The sequence below is a fragment of the Leptodactylus fuscus genome, chromosome 6, assembly GCF_031893055.1.
Source record: "Leptodactylus fuscus isolate aLepFus1 chromosome 6, aLepFus1.hap2, whole genome shotgun sequence".
NCBI lineage: Eukaryota > Metazoa > Chordata > Amphibia > Anura > Leptodactylidae > Leptodactylus > Leptodactylus fuscus.
Window position 1 is genome coordinate 47,531,059 of NC_134270.1, and position 23,752 is coordinate 47,554,810.

General features: G+C 43.5%; 2 protein-coding genes across 2 annotated transcripts; one reads left to right on the plus strand and one right to left on the minus strand.

The window, feature by feature from the left end:
* The first annotated feature begins 6,972 nt into the window (after positions 1 to 6,972).
* Positions 6,973 to 15,830, plus strand: C6H1orf50 (chromosome 6 C1orf50 homolog). Its single transcript, XM_075279884.1, has 5 exons — positions 6,973 to 7,099; positions 8,436 to 8,551; positions 11,025 to 11,111; positions 11,988 to 12,119; positions 14,352 to 15,830. The coding sequence occupies exons 1-5, from the start codon at positions 7,066 to 7,068 to the stop codon at positions 14,535 to 14,537; spliced, it is 555 nt and encodes a 184-aa protein (XP_075135985.1). The 5' UTR covers positions 6,973 to 7,065; the 3' UTR covers positions 14,538 to 15,830.
* A 2,086-nt stretch (positions 15,831 to 17,916) lies between these two features.
* On the minus strand, positions 17,917 to 23,720 carry AP5B1 (adaptor related protein complex 5 subunit beta 1). Its single transcript, XM_075279883.1, has 3 exons — positions 23,620 to 23,720; positions 23,340 to 23,534; positions 17,917 to 22,032 (listed from the first exon to the last, which is right to left on the minus strand). The coding sequence occupies exons 2-3, from the start codon at positions 23,487 to 23,489 to the stop codon at positions 19,411 to 19,413; spliced, it is 2,772 nt and encodes a 923-aa protein (XP_075135984.1). The 5' UTR covers positions 23,490 to 23,534; positions 23,620 to 23,720; the 3' UTR covers positions 17,917 to 19,410.
* Positions 23,721 to 23,752: the final 32 nt, after the last annotated feature.

Sequence of the window (23,752 nt, forward strand, 5' to 3'; positions counted from 1 at the left end):
CTCCACACAGTATAGTTTAGTATGGGTCTCCTTATTTTGGTTAAGTTCCCTATATATTGTCCCTCTGAATTTAAATTTTACACTTTCCGATGAAGACTTGCGGCGAAACACATTGAGGTGGTACCTCAACATTAAGTCCGAATCTTTGGGACCTTGGTATTACTATGGCAGCAGTTATACACACATTGAGACTATTTTCTAGTACCGATGGAAGTATGTGGTAGTAAGCCCTTGAGTTATATAGTGATGTTATTGAAGATCTTGTATAATGTATGCTGTATCATGTGATATTATAACACTGATATAACTCACAGTACGTCTAGCACTGGGCACTGATATATGCATAGGAGCCTTTACATCTCAGCAGCATCCTGTTACAATTGGTGACTGTTTTATTGTTCCATTGATACCCCCTATAGATGTGATATGGGGTGTTTCGTGCAACCATTGGGTAATTTTTCCTGTGACCACAAATTTTGTGGTTAGAGTTCTGTTGAAAAATGAGTGTGGTCCATATATGTAGGGGTGGTTCTATGTTAGGTCTTTCTACAGCATACATCATAAATAATTTTTTAAAAAATCATGGACAAGGGGTAATTCACACAGAACATATTTCTGGATGTACTTTATGTCTGAAATGTTTTGTGTTAAGTATCTAATAGTTAAAAAGATAACTCGCAAATGTAGATTAAGGCTAGGTTCACACTAGCGCTGGGATACCTGTTGTTCAGGTCTCCCAACGGAGAGCCCATCCACTAAAACAGCAGTTACCCGCAGATCCCTCAGGCTATACCATTAGGCTATAATGGGGTCTGCTGGGTGTCCATCAGGTTTTTATACTGAAACCAGCGGAGAGAAAAGTTCTCTGTGCAGGACTTTTTTTCTCTGCCAAATTTCTGCAGAATCTGCAGCGGAGACTCCAACACAAACTTAATCTACCTAAGATGGAGGAGGCAGAGAAGAATAGCGCAAGATTGGGAAAGTCTGAACTCACATCTACACACTTAAAGAGGACCTTTCACCATCTCCAAAAAGTCCAGAGGCGTAGCTAGGGATTCAGCAGATGGGGGGCAAACAAGATCAATATTAATACTATAAGGTTACCATATAGTAATAGATATCATGTCTATGCAGACCATTAAAGAGGACCTTTCACCGATTTGGGCACAGGCAGTTCTATATATTGCTGGAAAGCTAACAGTGCACTGAATTCAGCGCACTGTCGGCTTTCCTGATCTGTGCCCCGGGTAAAGATCTAGTGGCCCTGGTACCATAGCTCTTTACAGTCAGAAGGGCGTTCCTGACAGTCAGTCAGGTACGTCCTTCGTCACAGCAGCGCCTATCGCGCTGTGCTGTGTGATCGGGGAGGAACGCCCCCTCCCCTCCTGATAATAATCATCTATGGACGAGTACTGTGAGTAGAGGTAGGGGGCGTTCCTCCCCGCTCACACAGCACAGCGCGATAGGCGCTGCTGTGAAGAAGGACGTACCTGACTGACTGTCAGGAACGCCCTTCTAACTGTAAAGAGCTACGATCGGGAAAGCCGATAGTGCGCTGAATTCCAGGACTGAAGGCTGCATAGAACTACTGATCTGTACGGAGCTCAGACCCCCACTGATCTGGTACGCCAATGAGCTATCCTGAGGATAGGTTATCAGTATGAAAAATGCCCCCTGCCTGGAAAATCTGCTTAATTAATGGCAGCTTCATTAATCTCTATGTATTTCACTAATTGCCGTTATGAATGGCTCTATTCAGCCCGGGGAATCATAGCTGAAATCTCCTGATAATTACTACACTGCTGTAAAATGTGACATTGCTATACTACAGAGCAATAATCTTGTCAGGCTCCCGCTTCTCTTGCAAGCTTTGTCCTGTCTTTCCCACATAACTCCTCTCTACAAAAATGTTGAGTCAGCCATAGACTAGAATGTGTACATGACTACATGAACTAATACATCACCTATATATTCTCAGTATCTCATCATCTACTATATAGGGCCAGGATCACCAGGTTGGGCACTAACTAGCCACACTATAATAAAAACAATATATGTCCTATTGAACGATAGTTTGGTGTTGGATGTATAAATAGCATAAAATGCTACAACCAACAACTCAGGAACTAGTGAATAAGCCTTCTTGAATGATATTCAGTCGCGGCTACCCGTATTTTGGACCGGAACCTGAGGCGGCCTCTGTGCCAAATTCCGGTCCAAAAAACCCCGTGTGAACTTACCCTAAGGCTACAAAACCAGCCTCCAAAAAAAGCCTCCCAACAGAGTTCTGTTGGGAGGCTTTTTTGGAGGCTCATTTTGAGGCGGATTCCTGACCAAATTCTGACCAAAAAACTGTGAACTCAGCCTAACTGTTATATACAGCTCTGCGGGCAGGACTCATGGTAAAGACAATGTCTGTATCTATTGTGATACTTCATAGTGTCCTGTTCATCAACAGTCTAAGCAGCCCACAAGCTTGCTGAAGAATACAGGAAGTGAGAAGAAGAGACAGTAGCCAAACCTTCTGGTACAGGGAGATGGGAAAACCTCTTTAAATCATGTTATAATATTGTGGAACATCACCAGGATATACCATAACATTATGCTTAGTGGTGGTCTAACCCCTGTGACCCCACTGATCATAAGAATGAAGAAATCTCAGTCTCAGTTTGGGCAGGTAAAAAGGAATGAAGGTGAAAGGGAGTTTTCAGTATGGTGGTCTTCTACCCCAGATTCCTGCCCAAGTTTTTGCCTTGTGCATCCTGTGCTGGAAAGTCGAAGCAGAGCTTTGCCTTTGTTCCACTGGTTTACGGCTGTGGATTCCATGGCAAGACTGAGTAAAATTCAAGACTCAAAACCAACTCCACATTCTTCTGTGTGAATGTAGCCTTACATTTTTGGCTGACTGCTTCTCAAACAGATCCCCATCATACACATATTCATCAGCCAAGCTTGCAGGTATTCTATATCGGGAAATGCAAAAAAAAAAAAAGCCAGTGTAGCTTATCTGTGAGGAAGATGCTGAAAGAAGATGTTGGAGGAGGGGTTGGGAGACCCCCACAAAATGTGTATGGCCAACCTGTTGAGCAAGAAAATACAACACAGATCTGTAGTACTGTAATGGTTGTGAGTTTTGCTGTTCAAGAAAAATCTGGGAAGGGGCCAGCCAGGAATGTAACTATATGGGAAGCAGAGATAGCAATTGCTACAGGCCCTGGAGCCTCATAGACCCAAAATACTCTACAGTATAAGAAGACACTGATATTATATATAGCACACGGTAACTGGGTGCCCCATTATAGATTTTGCAGTACAGCACAGGAGCTTAAAGTTACACCACTGAGACCAACTGCACTTTTATTGTTATTAACCCCTTGAAGTCACTACATGGCGACTTTGGTCATAAACAACTCCAGTTCCACAACCAAAAACCACTGTGTTGCACTGTGACTCCTTCACTGATGTAAGTGAATAGATGCTGTTCCTGTGAGACCTAGTCCTAAAAAAAAGAATGCTCCATCTTTTTGCGACTAGAAGTCACAGTTGCAGCATGCCCGGGGGTCACAGTCTGATCACATTCACTTATTAGTGAGGCGCAGTATAACACAGTAATCTTACACTAAGTTTACACTAACGTTCGGATTTCCGCTCTTCAGGTCCGCTTAGGGACCCAAACAACGTAAACCTGTCAGCTTAAAAAGCAGTTACTCGCAGACCCCATAGACTATAATGGGGTCCACCAGGTTTCCACCCCAAATCGTCGAAGAGAAAGCAAGCAAGACTTTTTTCTCCACATATTTTAAATGGAATGGGGAACAAAGTCCCCGAACGCTAGTGTGACTTCAGCCTTAGGTTGCGGCCAAAGTCACCATGTAGCCTTAGCCTGATGAATGGTGACATATGCTAATGATACCATCATTTACTAATAAGGAAACCTCATTTAGGCTTCCTTTACGTTTTGTGGTGTTTTTGGGAGGATGGGACATTGTAGTAGTTATTATTATTGTTTATTTATATAGCACCATTAATTCCATGGTGCTTTACATTTGGGGGTTACATACAGTACACAGAATATACAGGTAGATGTAAAACTAACAGTGACCGACTGGCACAGTGGGGTAGAGGGCCCTGCCCGCGAGGGCTTACAATCTATGAGGGAAGGGGGTAGAGACAGAAGGAGAGGGGGAGACTGTACAGATGGCGGTGTGGTGATAGTGTTATTGGAGGTTGTAGGCCTTCCTGAATAGGTGAGTCTTCAGGGCCTTCTTGAATCCTGTGATTGTGGGGATCAGTCTTATGTGTCTTGGTAAGGAGTTCCAGAGTATGGGGGATACATGGGAGAAATCTTGGAGGCGGTTGTGTGAGGAGCGGATGAGAGCGGAGTAGGAGGTCATTGGAGGATCTGAGGTTACATGTGGGCAGGTAGCGGGAGATTAGTTCAGAGATATATGGAGGGGATAGGTTGTGGATGGCTTTGTATGTTAACGTTAGTAGCTTGAACTCAATTCGCTGGGCTATAGGTAGCCAGTGGAGGGACTGGCAGAGGGGAGCAGCCGATAAGGATCGGGGGGTGAGGTGGATTAAGCGAGCAGCGCAGTTTAAGGTGGACTGGAGAGGGCGAGGGTGTTTGCTGGGAGTCCATGGAGAAGGGTGTTGCAGTAGTCTAAACGGGAGATTATGAGGGCTTGGACGAGCATCTTGGTAGTTTCAGGGGTGAGGAAGGAGCGGATTCAGTGGATGTTTTTGAGTTGGAGGCGGCAGGAAGTGTTGAGGGTTTGAACGTGTGACTTGAAGGATAGGTCGGAGTCCAGGGTTACCCCAAGGCATCGGGCCTGTGAGACAGGGGAAAGTGGGGTTCCGTTAACTTTGATAGATGGGTCAGGTGGAGGGGCCATACGGGGTGGGGTGAAGATGATGAACTCTGTTTTCTCCATGTTAAGTTTGAGAAAGCGGGAGGAGAGGAAGGAGGCTACGGCCGCTAAGCAATCTGGAAGTCTGGCCAGTAGAGAGGTAATGTCTGGTCCAGAGATGTATATTTGGGTGTCATCGGCATAGCAGTGGTACTGGAAACCATGAGATTCTATGAGTTGGCCCAGGCCGAGGGTGTAGATGGAGAACAGGAGGGGTCCTAGGACAGAGCCTTGGGGGACACCTACAGAGAGAGGGCGAGGTGAGGAGGTGGTGTGCGAGTGGGAGACGCTGAATGTGCGGTCAGTGAGGTATGAGGAGGTCCAGGAAAGGGCCAGGTCTGAGATACCAAGGTATGAGAGAATTTCTAACAGGAGGGAGTGGTCAACTATGTCAAAGGCAGAGGAAGGGTCAAGGAGGAAGAGGACAGAGTAATGGCGCTTGGCTTTGGCAGTTAGAAGGTCATTGGTGACTTTTGTTACGCAGTTTCAGTGGAGTCTGGGGTCTGAAGCCTGACTGTAGTATGTCAAAGACTTTTTTTTTTTTTTTAACACAGACAATATTATTGTCTTATTTTCAGGGGTTACCTTTCTATGATAGAAGAGATTATGGCAGAAATACCAGGAAATGTATGTATGTTGTTGACACTAAGGTCTCATGAATACAACCGTGTGTACAGTCAGTGTGCTAGCCAAAGTTTTTCATGGCTAGCACGCTGACACATTCATTTCTACATACCTCCCAACAGTCCCGGACTCTGCAGGACACTCCTGGATTATGGGTCCTGTCCCGCAGTCCCGGTCGGCGGGAGGTATGTCCCAGTTTCAACTCATCTGTGTCCGGAGGACGCAGATGAGTTGAATACACAGGCGAGTACAGCAGGAGCTGTCACAGCTCAGCCCCTGCTTTACCTCTGCGAGGGACATGAAACTGGGGGCAGAAATGAAGGGGGGGGGAACATGAAACTGGGGGCAGAGATGGAGGGGGGGCATGAAACTAGGGACAGAGATGGAGGGAGGACATGAAACTAGGGTCAGAGATGGAGGGGAGGACATGAAACGGGGCAGAGATGGAGGGGGGGCGGACATGAAACTGGGGGTAGAGATGGAGGGGAGGACATGAAACGGGGCAGAGATGGAGGAGGGATATGAAACTGGGGGCAGATGAAGGGGGTATATGAAACTGGGGGAAGAGACGGAGGGGGGACATATAATTAACGGGTGACTGTAGAAGGATTATACTGTGTGGGAGCACATGAAAAATGAATGAGAATGGGCGGAGTCAACATAAAAGCGGGTGGGGCTACAGCGCGCTCTGCACATTTTGTCCCTCTTTCTGTTCTTTGAAAGTTGGAAGGTATGATTTCAGCAGCCTCACACACATGACCATGTAATTTCACAATCTGGTGTATGGGGTCGTGAGCGAAGTTCAGAACAGGTCTTATTCCTGTTCGTTTTGCCTCAATGACTGGGGCCATGGAGACACAGGGTGCATTTTAATCATGGCCCCACTACTCACACAGTCATATGCATGTTGCCTAAATCTGTGTAAACATAGGCTGAAATGGACATAGTCTGTAATTGTATAGAAACCTGCTGTGCTAATCCCAGCAAAATCCTAGAAAAATTGCCAAAACAACCAATCAGATCAAGGCTTTCATTTTTTAACTTGCTTTGGGCACGAGAGCTGTATTCTGATTGGTTCTTTGCTGCTTTAGGCTATGTTCCCTAACTACCTTATGTAAGTTCCTATCCAAAGTTTAAACCCCCATATCCGAAGACCCGCCCCCTCTACAGGGCAGCAACACATAACACATAGACTCATTCCGTTGTCACGTGATCGCCCACACCATTTCTCTTATGTGACGTCAAGGTATCCATTTTAAGTACTGGCAAGCCTAACAAACTAGCATAACACGTCTATCGCAAGTTGTTAAGCTTTCTGCGAAGAGTTTACACTAAGAGCAGGAGATATAATGTTACTCTTTGGAGAAAATATCTTATTGGAAGATTTAGAGTCAACCAACCTATGAACTGTCGCCCTAATCAAAGATGGCCGTCGAGGCTTCAGCGCTACCAGCAGTTCGTAGTTCAGCTGTTTGGTAACATGCTCGTGTCTTACTGATCGGTACAGAGGAGCGGCTGTAGGACTGGGAACATGGCGAGCGGCCACAATCAGCACGTAACTACAGGTACATAATGTTACTGAAAAAATGGTGCTGTGTGTACAGGGGGTAACACCAGCCTGACAGCCTCATGTTACGTTTTTAAGATTTTAGATGTGTGTTTTACATAGTTAGCCATCTACTTCCTCACTAATATTCTAATGAGTGTTACTGTGTAAATCATCATGACTTTATATACTAATTTTCTGTATAATGTTATTTATGCATTTACTGAGGGGAGTTTATGAGGTTTGTGTGAACTTCTGTGTGCTGTACACTATGGGCAAGCAGTGTTTAGCACTGTATATAAATCATAGTATATGGGTTGTATATAGAAGTGAGCTGAGCAAATAGAGATCAATGCATACATCATTCTCTACCATACGGCCCACCGCAGGGAGATCAGGGCTCTAGCGTATGGCCCACCGCAGGGAGACGGGGGCTCTACCGTACGGCCCACCGCAGGGAGACGGGGGCTCTAGCGTACGGCCCACCGCAGGGAGACGGGGGCTCTAGCGTATGGCCCACCGCAGGGAGACGGGGGCTCTAGCGTACGGCCCACCGCAGGGAGACGGGGGCTCTACCGTACGGCCCACCGCAGGGAGACCAGGGCAGGGTTAGGTCAAAGTCAGTTGCAAAACTGTATAAAATTTATGGCTGTGAAATATGCAGAGTAGCAGATATAGTAATTGAGATTGTATAATAGTAGCATATATGTATCTGCTTGTGTAACTTATGTTGTATAACTTACCGTGGGATAGTTGTATAATCAGTGAGCAGCTGAACAGGGGGCATCACAGATGAGTCGTTCTCACTTCCATAATAGTGAGGCAGATCTTTTACAACCCAGTGCAAGAACCTGGATTTCCACTAATATTAAATACCATCTATATAGAAACCCTGTATGTGTATATTAGAACATGGCTATGATGTACAGTATGTTAGGCGCTAATATGTGTTGGGACTTACGGTGTACTATTTTTTTTATTGGTTTTGTTATAAAGTCAGTATATTGATGGTTTATCCTAGACAGGCCATCGGTATCAGATCAGTGGGGGTCTGACACTCAGCACCACCATCGTGCTGCTGCTCGGAGCACAGTGTACAGAGCTGGAAGCAGATGGCTCAGTATAAAGTGTAGTCACTCACTTGAATGGATGCTGAGCTGCATTTTGGCTGCTACACAGTGTACAGAGTTTTCTTTCTTTGGTTTTCTGCACTGTGCTGAGAACAGCTGAAGGGCGGAGGTACCAGTGTGTCAGACTTGCACCAATCTCATATTGATTACCTAAGAGTAGGCCATCGATATCCAGGCTCGGAATCCCCTTCAATTGTAAAAAAGTTTTTTTGGTTTTTTTTCAAGTGAGACTCGTGGAAAGCAGCTCAAGGCCAGCAGGGGTCCAGCTTGTCAGCACCTATCAAACCAATCGCATCGGTGATCCCTCTAACCTTGTGGAACTTGCCCAACAGGTGCAAAAGGTCAGTGTTTTTGGCAAAAATATTATTACATTGTCAAATAGAAAAGGTGTAGTCACACGTGTAAATTTTGTTCCATAAATTTTTGTACATGTCCTTTTTATCTGGATTAGGTACTATTTCCAAATATACACTGCAGGTTATGCAGCTAGAGACTGTATCTAAAACAGATACAAACTCGGATAGAAGATGCAAACGACTATGTTCACACAATGTGGATGCACTCCAATTTTTGCTATGATTTTTACAAAATTAAAGCAAAAACACAACCCTTTTTTTTTTTTTGAAACTTCAATACAACTACAGTGTGTGAACACGGCCTAGCTTCCAGCATTCTTGATGGGTCATTGCTCTTGAAGGTTCATTTACAAGGCTGTAAATGGACTCTGTACAGTCTCTAAGGCATTCATATAAATGTATGGAATCTTACTTTACTTCTGTATACCTTAGGCTAGGTTCACAACTACGTTGGGAGACAATTTTTGAGGTGGATTCCACTTCAAAATCCTCCTGCAAAAAATTGTGTGAACCCTAAGGCTGCGCCTGGATTGGTCATGGATTGGTCAAAACATGGTTACAAATGGTTACACAGCATATACCATAGTCTGTCTTTTTATGATGGATTAGTCAATGGGTGTCCGTCTAAAAAAACTTTCAGTTTGTGTCTGTTTTGCATGCACAGAGGGGGGAGGGGGAATGCAAAATGGACACAAACAGATTACCGTACTATCCGTTGAACATCCTTTTATGTCCGCCTTCCATAGACCTTACTGTTATGTATCTTTATTTTTTGGACTGCGCAAAAGTACTGCAAGTCTGAGTTTTGTCTCCATCCAAAAGAGCAGATACACGACGGAAATGGTACACCTGAGGATGGTTTTTAAAACTTATTGAAATTAATGGGTTTTATAATGATCTGTTTGGAATCAGTTTTTGAGAATTTTTAGACGGTACAAAAACTGATTTCATGTGGCGAGACAAATGCTGATGTGTACCCAGCCTAACTCTGCTACATCTATATACATGATAGTTGTGATCATCAGTATGCTGATAAGTCAGGTGACTGCTGTAAAGAAATCTCCTACAGAAAACAGGAAGTCTCAGTATATTATTTGGCTTAGTGGTTACAGTCAGAACTGCAGGATTTTTAAGAGTCTTTTAAGACATAGTTAATGGAAACTTTTTGCAAACCACACCAAATGGTAAAAAAAAGTTTAACTTAAAATATGATTAAAAAATATGCAATTTTCTGGTGAGATATTCCCTTTATCACACAAATACTACTTTGTTGAAATAATTGTTTGTAATGGCACAGTATTATACTAAGTCATGCTTAATAATGTACTAGCGGAGTGACTGGACGTCCCGGGTCTGTCTGCACAGAGCGTTGTGTTCTTCTAGTTGGTAGACTCAGCTGCACAGACAAAAAGTGAGCCCATAGACTGATCTATCATGTATGAGGTACCATAGCTGCTAGCTGCTACAGGGCTAGTAGGGGAATGAAAAAAGGTCTGCTTCTATCAGATACATTGTAACACGTGCCCAAATCCTGTGTCTGGTAATGCAGTTCATATGGTTGTGCTGCAATAAACCCCCCTCCCCTCCTCTTCAAAGCTCGCTGGCGAGGGTGGCGCTGTTTCCCCCTTAATCCTGGACAAGTGCTCTAATAAGCCCCCCTATAATCAATAACACAGCACTGAGTCCTGGCATCCATCCTGCTTGCCTGGCAATGAAGACTGGGATTTCTTCTGAATAGTCTTGAATAGTGAGAGTTCTGCTAGGTTTACACTAGCGTTTGCGTTTCTGTTCTTCGGGTCCGCTTGGGGACCAGAGGAATGGAAACTCTATCCGCTTAAAAAGCGGTTACTCATGGACCCCATAGATTATAATTGGTCCACCAGGTTTACCCCTGAAATCTGCAGAGAGAAAAGTCCTGCTTTTGCATATTTTAAGCAGAGTGGGGGACAGAGTCCCCGAATGATCATGAAACACTAGAGTGTCTGTAGCCTTAAGGCTGCAGACACACATTGGGGTAGTGGTGTAAGAAAATCTTGTGGGCCCCGATGCAATCTTTTGTTCAGGGCCCCCTATAGCGAATTCTTGATAGTGATGGTTACGTGTGGTAAGGAGTTTAATCCACCTTAGTGTGGTTTGGGGAATCTGTGGGTCTCCTTGGTATATGGGCAAATGGAAGATGCAATCTCAATACTGATGCCAGTTCTTATGGACCTTAAAGGCCTTCCTGTATACTTGCCATTCCGTTTTCTTTATCCGCTTCACTTTGGCTCAAAAACACAGTAAAATCTGCACCAAAATCTCAACTTGATTTCAGCCAATTCTGCTGATTCTATAGTAGACCTCTCCCGATAAAGGCTGATACATGGCATGGGATTGGTGGAACGTACAGTGAATGTACAGTATGTATTATACACAAAACACTATCTGACCACAATGTTCTTTGTCCTTCTTCCTAAAGGCTGACGACTTTATACGGGCCAATGCCTGTAACAGGTTAACTGTTATAGCAGAGCAGATCAGGTTGTTGCAGGAGCAAGCAAGGAAGGTAAGTGTGAACGAGACCTTTGACTTTCCCACCATAGGAAATGATGACGTATTACTGGTTGGGGCACCCAATGGGGCTGCAGCACTAGTTAAAATATCTTTTGATTTTGACGTGGTTTTCTGGCCCCAGATTGAATTTTCATACTGATACACACAGGATAGGTCATGAGTATGCCATCTGTTGGGTTCCGACACCTGAACACAGGCGCTGGGGATGGAAGTAGTCCGTCCACTGCATAGCGATGGTTGTAGTGAACTGCAGCATCTCTCGTCATACTGGGAGTATTGTATGTATCACCTGTCCATTAGCAGCTCCCAACACTTGGAGGCTGATGAAGCATACGATCCTTGTGGGGTATTGGTGTCAGACCCTCACAGGTCACATACTGATGACCTATCCTATGATTTGGTCATTGGTGTGAAAATTCAATCTAGGGCGAAAACCCCATTAATATTAATAACCTATGCTTATGGTAGGTGTTTAATATTTGATGTATAACATCCTTCCCTGACAAGTTCTCTGAGACTGAGCTGTAATAGTTGGCATTCAATGAAGGGGTCAACTTGCTTTATAGTTGGTAATGGAAGGCCATGCTATACCGCTAAAATGTGTCACTGAGGTTGGGCCCCACTGATCATAGGATTATGACACATCCTAGTCATATGCTGTAACATACACTATGCGACTATCCCTCACATGTGGATTGTCTCCTATATATGTCTTTTTCTGTAGGTACTATGACAAGGATACAGCAGGCCACCCTGTTTCCTTCACTAATATCTCCCCAAGATAGCATTCTACAAAATGATATCTAATGTGTATTTACGGCAGAGAACCTTTGGACGTTCTACTAACAATGACTTGTATCTTCTGCAGGTATTGGAAGACGCCAAGAGAGATGCTGATCTGCACCATGCGGCCTGTAATGTGGTGAAGAAACCGGGGAATATTTATTACCTTTATCAAAGGGAAAGTGGGCAGAGATATTTCTCTATTCTGTCCCCTAAGGTAATGCTTTTAGGGTCCTGTCACTTCCATGAACCTATTCTGTGCACTGTTTTATAAAGCAAGTTACTTCAGGTTATTTGTATATGCGGAATATACCTTCATAGCCATCGGGACTCACAATCTCATTCTAAAGGCTCATTTACACGGCCGGTTATCACTGTTCCTAGGATCAATTGTTTCTGATAACCTCCCTGTGTAAAGGTACCAGTGATCGGTACTTTTTTAGGTGGTTACATCTAAACCCTAAAATCACTGTTTATTGGCACCACGTCACCCCATGTAAACTGGACATATGCTGCTGACAGACGCAAAGTGTATGGGGATAAATGATCAGTTCAATCCCATACAGTAATGGTGAGCGCTCCATGGAAAGATAGCAATGCTCAGGGACAAACTTTCCTAGGAACGTCCATCCCAATCATTGGACCCTTAGACACGCATGAGGTACTAAAGGATTGTCTGAAATGTTGGTTGGAAAGTTAAAGGGATTGTCCAGATATTTAGAAACAAATGTTGCTTTTTGGAGAATAAAAAGATATATAATTTTCCAATATACTTTCGGCATCAATTCCTCACGGTTTTCTAGATCTCTGCTTGATGTCATTCATTCTGTTACTTCCAGTGGCAAAAATCTGTCCATGGTCATGTGATCTACAGTCCATGGTCATGTGATGAACACACAGCTTGTTACCAGGCAGATGTTTGATTACTGTGCTGTGATTTTAACGAGCTGTGCACGTGTGTCCATCACATGACCATGGTCAGACTTTTATCCACTAGGAGAAAGCATAATGAATGACAGCAAGCAGAGATCTAGAAAACTGTGAGGAATTGATACAGAAAGTATATTGGAAAATTGTTTAACTTTTTATTATACACACAATAACATTTGTTTCTCATTATTTGCTTGAAACTGGACAGTCCCTTTAACTTTCCAACTAGCATTTCAGGCATTTAAAGCCTAATAAAAGTTTTTGTCAGTGGGGACCTGATAGCTAAAATGAAGGGACGAAGCGCTTAGGGGAGTGCTGTGCTCCTTTGGCTGTGATCTGCTTTCCTTGGTGGCTCATTAACGTTCTATAGATCCATACACTATCCTGCACACGTTTCCAAGGAGAGGAAGCAAAGCAGATCATAGACAATAAGGCATAGCACTTCACTAAAAGCTTTTCTGCTTTCTGGGTTCTCCAAACCCAGATCCCCACTGATCATAACTTCAGATGTTCACTATGACATGTAAAATGTTACCTATAGAGATGAGCGAGTAGTATTCGAAACGGCCGTTTCGAATACCTCGCTCCATAGGAATGAATGGACGCAGCTGGCGCCAGTGTTTGGCTGCTTAACCCGTTGCGCAACAGCCGCTCCCATTCATTCCTATGGGTGTGTGCTATTCGAATACTGCTCGCTCATCTCTAGTTACTTACCCTGTATAGATGCTGTGGAAATGCAGTGGATTTTTCATGCTAGATTTAACTCTGGAGACGCATTGAGTTTTTGTTGGTTCAGATTTTGCTGTGTGTATTTTTTTTTTTTTTTTTTTTTGAGCCAAATTGAGGAGCGACTTGAAGCAGAATGGAGAAGTAGAAGTCCTTGCTTTAAATTTTTCATTCCGTTCTGCATGCAAAAATTCATAGATAGTAAGGGCGGGTTCACACCTGCGCCCGGTCTCCACTTTGTGGGTTTCTGTCTTCTGCCCAAGAAACTGGACAGGTGACGGAAACCCGGAAACCAGTGACTGCCCGGGAGCGTCTTCTGCTTCTCCGCGGCGAAACCGTTTTTTTTTAACCGGACACAAAGTCCTGCATGTCCAACTTTGTGTCCGGTTAGAAAAAAAACAAAACAGTTTCGCCGCGGAGAGGCAGAAGACACTCATGGGCGGACACTTTGCAAGCCCATTCAAATGGGTTTAAAAACTGACTGCTGGTTTCAGTCTCCTGTCCATTTTCTTGGGCAGAAGACGGAAACCTGCAATGCGGAGACCGGGCACAGGTCTGAACCCGCCCTGAGCCTTTGCGACAAGGCCCTCTATCCCACTGTTCCTGTTGGTAAAGTCAGACCCTCTACCCCTGTCTTTTGGTAAAGTCATTCTTGTTTTGGATCAACAAATCAGCAAAATCTGTAAAAACAAGAAACAAAACAAATTTTTTGCAATGTGCGACTAAGCCATTTCTAATGTTACAGGAGTGATATAATGCAGGACAGTCATTTTTGATTTTCTGTCCCCTATAGGATTGGGGTCCAAGCTGTCCTCATGAATTCCTTGGCGCATACAAATTGCAACATGACATGTCCTGGACTCCCTTCGAGAACATTGAGAAGCGAGACGCTGAAATTAACATTATTGATAAATTACTGAATGAGCAGATTGCTCTTCCTTCAAGTGCAGAGCCCAACTTTAGGGGACTGACGAATTAACCAGCCTCTTCATATGTATGTCTCCAAGCCTGTGTACCTGGGGAGCAGACATGGCCTATGTACCACACCAAGGCCTTATCTATTACCCTGCCCCATGGATATCATCCCTTACCTGCAAGGAAATCTAGTGCGCCGCTTTATACAAGACTCTGTACCATATGGCAATGTTCACAGAGACTAGAGAAATCTGATTTCTGCCAAGTCAAATGATTTTATTTTTACAGAATGGCATGTCTGCCAAGGACATTATTATTAGTTTTTATGTATTTCATTTGATTTCAAACCCAAAAAATAACACATAAAATACCCCAATATATTGTTTGTATATTAATCTCACATGCCTGTTTACCCATATAAATGGGTATAAAAATGTCTGTGTGCCAAGATGGTGGAGGGTCGTCCTGTTTCTACTCCTGATATTACAATATAATCCTTTCACAGCACCCACATGCCCCTTCATTTTATATTACGGTTTAGAGGGTGCACAGATTACGTTTTTTTTTTTTTTAATGTCGATTGTGAGCCCCATATAGGGCTTGCAAGTTACATTTTTTCCCTAACCGTATGTCTTTGGAATATGGGAGGAAATCCACGCAAACACGGGGAGAACATACAAACTCCTTGCAGATGTTGTCCTTGGCAGGATTCGAAACCAGGGCTCCAGCGCTGCAAGGCTGCAGTGCTAACCACTGAGCCACCGTGTTGCCGCTAGATTATGTATTTTGTAAGGTTGACTTACGCATGGAATACGTTCCCCCATTACACCAACCTATTCATAACATTCTTAGTTTGATGGCATTTTTGTGGCTATGAATTGGACATTTATCTGCCCTGGATATAGCCTACTCGCCCAGCCCGGCTTCTACTGATGGGGCCATCTGAGTCTGACCAAAGTGCTTAGAGCTGCTGATGTAATCTAAAATAATTTAGGACAAATGTAACCGATGTGATGTCACCTCATGTCTAGGCAGAAATAAATGTCAAATGCAATAAATAAATTAGGACTAAATAAATGTCTACAGTCACTCTTATCGTCTGGGATGGCTACTACATGGAGACTTTTTAAAAGAATGGTACAGACAAGGCCATGTGTGAACACCGCTGTACTATGTACAATTTATACAATATTTCTAGAAGTTTGGATATAATGACAGATATGTCACAGTCATAAAATATTTGGCAATGGTTTTCATCATGTCCATTTTTGGTGCCCTCTACTGGACATGAGACTGCACATCTTTATAATTAATCAATTAAAATCATAAAGCATGGCTTGGGTAGAACAGACAGATTTATACGTAACTTTTTAATAAACTTTGCTGAAATCAGTTGCACAAGTCAATATAATAAACTTTGTGATATTTAATCAGAGATAATAATTCTTCTTTCTATACTTATCAGGCTCCGGAGGCCGCCTCAGGTTCCGATCCAAAAACCGGGTAGCCGTGACAAAGCCGGTGCACTGCACCGGCATCCAGCCGCGCACTCTGCTCCAGATTAGGCCCAATGAATAGGAGTTTCTTCAGGCCGAATTGTGAGGCGACTCCACCTGAAGAATGAACATCTTGCTGCTTTTTTCCGGGAGCTGGAAGAAACGGCTCCTGGAAAAAAAACCTGAGCGGCTCCCATTGATTTCAATGGGAGCCGTCTTTATGGTCAGGGTTTTGAGGCGGACACGGCTTCAAAACCCTGACCAAAAAACTCTGTGTGAACGTACCTTTATATATAAGGTGATAGCAGAAACTGAGTAAGCGAGGAGAGACATTGGCACAGTCATAGACTGCGGGGGCTAAATAAGAATTTTCTATCTCGCCCCCAATGCTTTATTCAAACTGATAGAAGTCAGAACTTCTCTATATTGTTCTCTATGATCCTGCTACCTCTGAGTGATGGAGAAAGTTAGGAAGCAGATTTTCCTGTGCCTACAGAATGTTTTTTTCGCAATGTGGGCAGGAGATTAAATGAGATCTCATTCACTTTGCTGCGACTGTAATGCAATGTTTTACTGCTGCATTTCTGCAGCCTCAGTCTGAGGTCGGTTGCACATGACCGCTCGCTTCCAGCCAGGCGTGAAATAAAGGCACAGGGGGCATGCGGATGTCACCTGTGTGACGCTGCCCGCGCTTCTGCGACCTCTTGCATTAAAAGAATAGGAGCCACGGACACAGCACCACAAAATAGGACAGGAATAGGACCTGTTCTATATTTTGCGGCCCGTATTGTCAGCCTGCACACACGACCGTATAATTTGTATAAGACCGTATAAGAGGGATTACACACACACACACACACACACACACACACACAGCGGCTTCGAAAAGAATGGGAAATGTATAGGAAGGCCTTCTATTTCTTTAGGAATTTGTCAATTTTGCAGTGACCGTTCTCTAAAAATGACTATAAAACCAACCACTCCCATGGAGCTTATATAGGTGTTTAAAAAATAATAAAAAAGGCCAATGTGAACAAGTGCTGCTCTACATGTTATATCAGCACTCTATGTCCTCCCCTGTATCAGCCCATGTAATAGAATCCCTTTAAAAGGAGTCTGTCAGCATCATAAATGTTATTAAGCCAACCCTAATCCCTTATAGTGCTTCGAGCTGGCTGCTTAAATTTGACATAAAATTGCTTTTTTTTTTTTTTTTTTTTTTAATAGCCCTATGTAAATGAGCTAAAAGTGCATCGGGGATGTATTCTGGGGCCACTGACCATCACAGGAGGGTCTTCTTCTCACTCAATACACCTCGCAGCAATACTGATGAAGTCTGAGTGCTCCTCCACCTTCCCCCGAGCAAAAGGAAGATCTTGCTGTGATTCTCAGCCATCCCAGCCATTGCCTAGGAATAAATGTAATGGCCATTCTACAAACAAAAAGCATTGTGCACAATGCTCTGAGCGCTATGAGGTACTGGCGCTGGTTTTGGTGCTGACAGAGTCCCTTTGCGGTTCTATCAACAGAAAACCTGTTACTGAAATCTCGTGCATGTTTTTCTGGATATAAGGTCTCAGTGATACCTTTACATGTAGTGCACCACAGCTTATGGTTCATGCCCATACTATTAGAGCAGATGGGTGCCAGGACCACCTAAATATATGCAAATTATATAAATTAGGGTTTTGGTATTTTAACCATCCTATGGAAAACTAAGGAAACACAACTTCCTTGCTCATCTCTATAGGACAGTGGTTCTTAACCTTGTTTGAGGTACCAAACCCACCGGTTTCATATGCACATTCACCGAACCCTTCTTTAGTGATAAATCAAATATGATTTTGTTCCAAATTCAAGACATAAGTATATGTTTTTTTACTGGTACACAAAATGAACCGTGCATATGGCCTAGGGTTCGATCGAACCCTGGTTAAGAACCACTGCTATAGGACAATTGTATAACTAAGAGTTTTAGTTTCATCTCAAGTTCACTAATATCACAATATACCATGTAAGGGTGAATTCACACATAGCCGATCTGTGGTAGAAATTTCTACAAGTACAGTTCCCAACTATCAAAAGACTGAAAAAGGGTGAATTTACTTGTAGGCCATGGCTGTAGTCCCACCCATGCTTACTTTGCCCCCTCCCTCATTCCCAACCATGTTCCTCAGTATACAAAGCCCTTTTAATGGCTGTGACACAGTAAATGTCTTGTCAATGCAGCTCCCACAGTTTAATGTCCCCCTTAATGTGGTCCCCAAACAGTATAATGCCACCCCCAATGTAGTGACATCACGAAGTTGCCTCTGCCTCCTTATAAACTGCTGGGAGCAGAGATGGGCCAAATATCAGCTCAGGATGAGGTGAAGCTGGCAAATACGTCTCAATGGTGGGATTCCCCAATAGGATGGTAGACTCACATACACAACTGTTGTGGTCACAAACCGTAGTTCTTATAGGGACCTAAGTCCTGTATGGTCTACAGCCTTGCACTTAGTGGGACTATTTTTACAGGGCAAAATACAAACCTTAAACATGCAAGATGACAATCCCCCATATCCCATCACTATGTAACGCTGCAAAATATATGGAGTAGCCTCATACTAGAGATAATTTACACGTCCCTATGTTTAGCTGTGACTTGGAGGGGACCACTATGATCACCAGCAGTCTCTTGGACATAGAGTGTTTGCAGGGTCAGAAAAAAGGTTGTGTACAGTATGTCCACCCACAAAGAACACATGTGAGGTATAATACTGCGCACACAGAGTGGTACTGTTATAGAGGAAGAATGGCGTATAAGAATACTAACCCTGACATATAGCTCATCTTCATGTGCTGTGCAGTATTGGTTTGGTTGTGCCATCTGAACACCTCCGATGTGTTACTTATATATATGTGATTAGGCATCCTTGTACTAAATGGTTATGCCACGTCCACCAGAAAGTGGTCGCTCTCTACTACTAGACAGGAGTCCGGAGCTGGGTTTACTCCTATGATACCCTTAATAGGGCACAACCTCATAAACTCGTAGTCTTCTGAAAGTGAATAATAAAATAAAAGGAATATAGCAGGAAACCTTTATATATTCATTACTTCAGGAATCTCATGTTTAAAATCTAGTGAAGAGACCACATTTTACCCAAAATATACAATTTACAGATTTCTTTTTATATAAGTATATGAAATAAAACACTTTAGAAAATCTATTATAGAAGTAGACAGCTCTGAGGGAGATGCAGTAGTCAATGTCATTACTTGGGTTTTCCAGGATCAGGATATTGCTACCCTCCCCCTGATAATCTGCTTGGAGGGGCGAGGGCTTCACATCCACATGCACCATGGCCCCTTCCAATAAGAGATCTATATCCTTAGACCATCCGTATCCTGATCCCAGACATCCCCTTTAATATAAACAATCTTTGATTGCTTTGATCAGATCTTAGCTGACACATCCAGAAGGTGAGCATTCATGTACGGCAATAGTTTCCAGTTATCAGTCCTAATGTGGAACTGTGCAGTGTCATCCTGAATTTGGGCACACATTAATATGTGGTACCGCGGGGGAAGTACCAGACCGATCTTGTATCTTTGACCAGGATAGGACACAACAAATTTGGAGAAATGAGACAGCACAATGTCGTGAAGAGATGATTCCGACATCTTGTGGCAAAATATGCTTTCTTCATCGTCTTTTTGGTCATCTGATCTTAAGTCATCCCAAAGTTTGTCAAACAAGTGGCACCGGACATCTTGATGGCAAGGGAACGGGACAAATAGTTCTGGGAACGTGATGGGCACTGGATCAAGTAGGGTTTGATGAGTTAATCCATCCTTAGTGCTAAATGTAGCATTTACAATTAAGCAGGATGGACGGGGGTGCTTTGGGACTAAGTTGACCGTGACCACAGGAGCCTTTCGCCCAATGTAAAGGCAAGGAACATTGATATCACCTATTGGTTCATAAAAACCATCTGTTAGCTCAAATTTGAGAGTTATACAGAATAATTGCTGGTACTTTTCCTCAACATCACCTTTGAAAGCTATGTGATACTTTAAGGTAAGCAAAGAAGTTTGAAGATCAGCAAGATTTTGGTAATGTTCTTCGATGGTGTATTCAGCCTCTTTCATCTCTTCGCTAGATATGTCTGGATGAGTTGGTAAAACCTTTGCATCACCAAAAACAGGACACAACTGGAGGATTGTCTTCTCTTTATTATGAATAGTAAGTAAGGTTGAGAAGTTCTCACTTTCTGTCATAATGGAAGACAAGGTTCTTGCTTTAGTTTGACCACTAGTAGGAGACATGTTGAGAATTTTTCCAAGTTTGTCACTGGAGACATTGGTAAGGAGAATGTAATACAAGCGCGATCTGTCTTGGATGTCAATGTCTGCGAAATTATGCATTAGGTATTGTAACAGATCTGCCAAAGACATGAACACCTTGTCAAGATGTTCATGGCGGAGGATATGCTTGCAAACAGACAACAGAGCATTACCCAGTCCCCATTCTCCTTTAAGACATAGATCAGAGTTAGCGACCACTCTCCTCAGAAACATCACTGTACGTGTCTGTGGAACTGTATTCTCTTGGGCTACTCTTGAAAGAACCTTAAGATGCCATGAGAGGTTCTTCAGGGTCAACCGATTCACAGGAAGCTCCACTATTTGTCTTTGTAAAGCTTTGGACAGATTGATTGGCCAAGACTGAAATTCTAACAGGCTCTGCGTCTGATTGATCAAATTAATAAAATAAGGGGACAAAGTATTATTATTTTTATATAGGTCTAAGAGGCTTCTGGTCAGATTCTCCATATGTTTGTCACAAAAATGAAAGTATCGCACAAACAAGTAGGCTGCACGGAAAAAGGTGGCAGTGGTTGTCCTGTTAGCGTCTGTGTCCACCATGCTATACAGGTACATGAGATGTTCAAATAAGTATTCTATACCTCTCTCAGCATGAAACCCTTCATTCTCAAGATATACCATGCTTAACAAGTTCTGTCTGCAGAGCATTGTGCGGCAATCATTGAAGATGGTGGGGAACAGGGATGAGGTCATTTGGACAGTGAGCAGAACAGGCAGGTTCTCACCAGGGTTAGAACTAAGAGGTCTGTTCTCTGGAAAATGCAATAGACAATCTAGATAGAACAACTTGACTGGTGTTGAGAGCAGCGGGTGCAGGGTCATGCTCACCAGTCTTTGAAGGATGAAGTGCTCATCCTCCGAGGTGAACAGGCTGTCTGTAAACACAGCTTTCATCTGCAAGATACTATGGAAACACGATATATCCTTTGTCCCAAATAACCGTACAAGCTGCGATTTAAAGATGGCTGGCGATATGGTCCTAACCATAGCCACCACCTGTATGATTTGCCAGAACAGGGCATTTTGGCTCACAGATGTAAGGAGATAGGAGTCCTCTAATATCAGAGCCAGGATGGATTTTAGTTCTTTCGTCTCATTGTTGGAGAGGAGCAGGCACAGTTGGTCACCTGACGCAGATCGTAATTCCTTCATGTCTTTTGTAACATTCCATAAGAAGCCGTCATTGCTCATCAACATTTTTTTGATGGCTCCAGTAGACGGCCCATCTTTCTGCGCCAAGAGCTGTATGGCATTCTTCAAGGCTATGCTGTACAATATTGTGTATGACTGATGTGCACTAGTAACCTCTTGCTGCTGCAGGGTGTATAACTGTTCCATTCTCTGAGAAAGGAGCCCTGGGTAGCAATTTTCCAATTCTCGCAGGCATTCGCAGGCCATGACACGCAGGGGCCTGCTGGTTGCCCCCTGCTTCTTGTCATTGACATCTGATATGATGTGCATTAGCAGCGAGGCAAATTCTTGTGCGGTTTTGCAATTCCAATTGAAGTTATCAGTGGTAATCAGCAGAGTCTCGATTGCTAACAGGAGGTGGCATCTTAAGGTTATATCCTTAAAAGAAGGTGACATCTGTCGTAAAATATTCATCAGGATCTCTGTGGTTACCTCTCCTGATGTCTTGTCTGGGCATAGAAGAGTTGGGAATTCTAAGAACAAATTTAGCATTGTAACCTGAAACGTGAACAGTAGATTTATTAGAGAAATGCACATGATACTAGGTCACTGCACCCATTAAATTGGGCATACCGATTCTAGATATAGTATACAACAGGGGTAGGGAACCTTCGGCTCTCCAGCTGCTGTGAAACTACAACTCCCAACATGTTCCATTCACTTCCATGGGAATTCCAAGCACAGCAGAGCAAGTATGCATGCTGGGAGTTGTAGTTTTGCAACAGCTGGAGAGCTGAAGGTTCCCTATCCCTGGTATACAATATCAGAGTACACTTACACTCACAATGGTATACATATAGCATGAGAAGAGCACTGTAAATACAATCAGTAAGGATCATGCACTTTACATGACCAAGAAATCTGCATTCTAATGCTCCCAGCTCTGTGATCGGAGGTGCCCAGGAGCACTGAATGATCCAAAGCTCCTCTGCTCCGAGTGACATCAGGCAGGTACTAGAGATGTAACTCAGTGCAGAGGGGAGGGACAAGGAAGCATTTTCTGCTTATGAAGCAACATTTGTGTTTGTGACTCTAGGGGACATTCAAATGTGGATTTCTCAGTCCAGCAGCCTGACCATCACCCGAGGTATGTTTACACTCCCCTCCCCATCCTCCATACAGTCAGCAGTACTGAGGAGGTGGACACAGCTGCTCACAAACTTCATTTATTTCTTGCACAAGCCCACCAGGATCTCAGCAGATGTTGGAGGGATTGATTATAAGACAGCTGAGTTATAGGTGGCTGTTAGTTGCACCTGTCTCTATGATTTGTTTGGTACCCTGGGAAAACCCTACTTCAGATTCTAAGCTAATAAAGGAGGGAAGTGGGATTTGGATTCATCAGTTCAGGGTTGCCATTTTTACTTTGCATGGTACAAACACAAAGGCTATGTGCAATCTATTGGATACTGGAGAGTAGGGACGGGAGCCGACTATCTCCTATGCTGGTACCGATCTACCATTGAACAGTGACATAGTTCTAAGCCACCCTTTTTCAAAATACTAGTTCCTAGGGGAAAAATCAGTGCCATTTTATCCGAAGGTATACACTTTATCCACAAAAGAGGTGATGTGTTGTATCAGTAAGGGTCCCTTGTGCCCACACTCATATGTGCTACTGCTCCATTCAGTTTCATGGAGCGGCTGGAGATAGGCAAGCATTATAACTGACCTCTTTTCAGCAGTGCCAAAAGGTAGCAAAGTGATTGCCCGATGTCCGAGGACCCCTGTTCTTGTGATTGTGGGGGTACAGCCCATCAATGTACAATTGTGGAATACCCCTTTAATACCGTCACATGTCCTACCTTAGTTTGTTCACTCAAACTTTCATTTTGAAGGTCTTTTAAGAGATCGTCCACAAATCCTTCCACAGCCGTGTTCAGTAAAAAGGATTTGGGATCGGAACTAAAGGCCGCCACATTTCTGATCCAGCTGCTGTTACTTCTCTCCGCCATGATGCTGAAGGGGTGACCAAATCAGTAAACCAGAAGAATCAGGTCCTGAACAAAACAAAACAAACAACTACATTGTAATAAGATGGCATGCTAGGAGTTGTAGTTCCCCAATAGAGTGCATAGTCATTACCTGCTATGTCAGTGCCATTCAACTGTAACAATGACTGCTGCTCCCTCAGGACAATGTCGGGCAACCTCAGTACATGTGACCACCAGAACTCTTGTACTTCAATCACCAACATGTAAATATCTAAAGAGGAAAC

Excerpts from the sequence above, each read along its gene's own strand:
- C6H1orf50 (XM_075279884.1), top strand. The coding sequence starts at position 7,066 with ATGGCGAGCGGCCACAATCAGCACGTAACTACAG. Across the intron at positions 7,100-8,435 it reads CAATCAGCACGTAACTACAG|TGAGACTCGTGGAAAGCAGC; the intron begins GTACATAATGTT and ends TTTTTTTTCAAG. Across the intron at positions 11,112-11,987 it reads TGCAGGAGCAAGCAAGGAAG|GTATTGGAAGACGCCAAGAG; the intron begins GTAAGTGTGAAC and ends TATCTTCTGCAG.
- AP5B1 (XM_075279883.1), bottom strand. The coding sequence starts at position 23,489 with ATGGCGGAGAGAAGTAACAGCAGCTGGATCAGAAATGTGGCGGCCTTT. Across the intron at positions 22,033-23,339 it reads GTTTGAGTGAACAAACTAAG|GTTACAATGCTAAATTTGTT; the intron begins GTAGGACATGTG and ends TTCACGTTTCAG.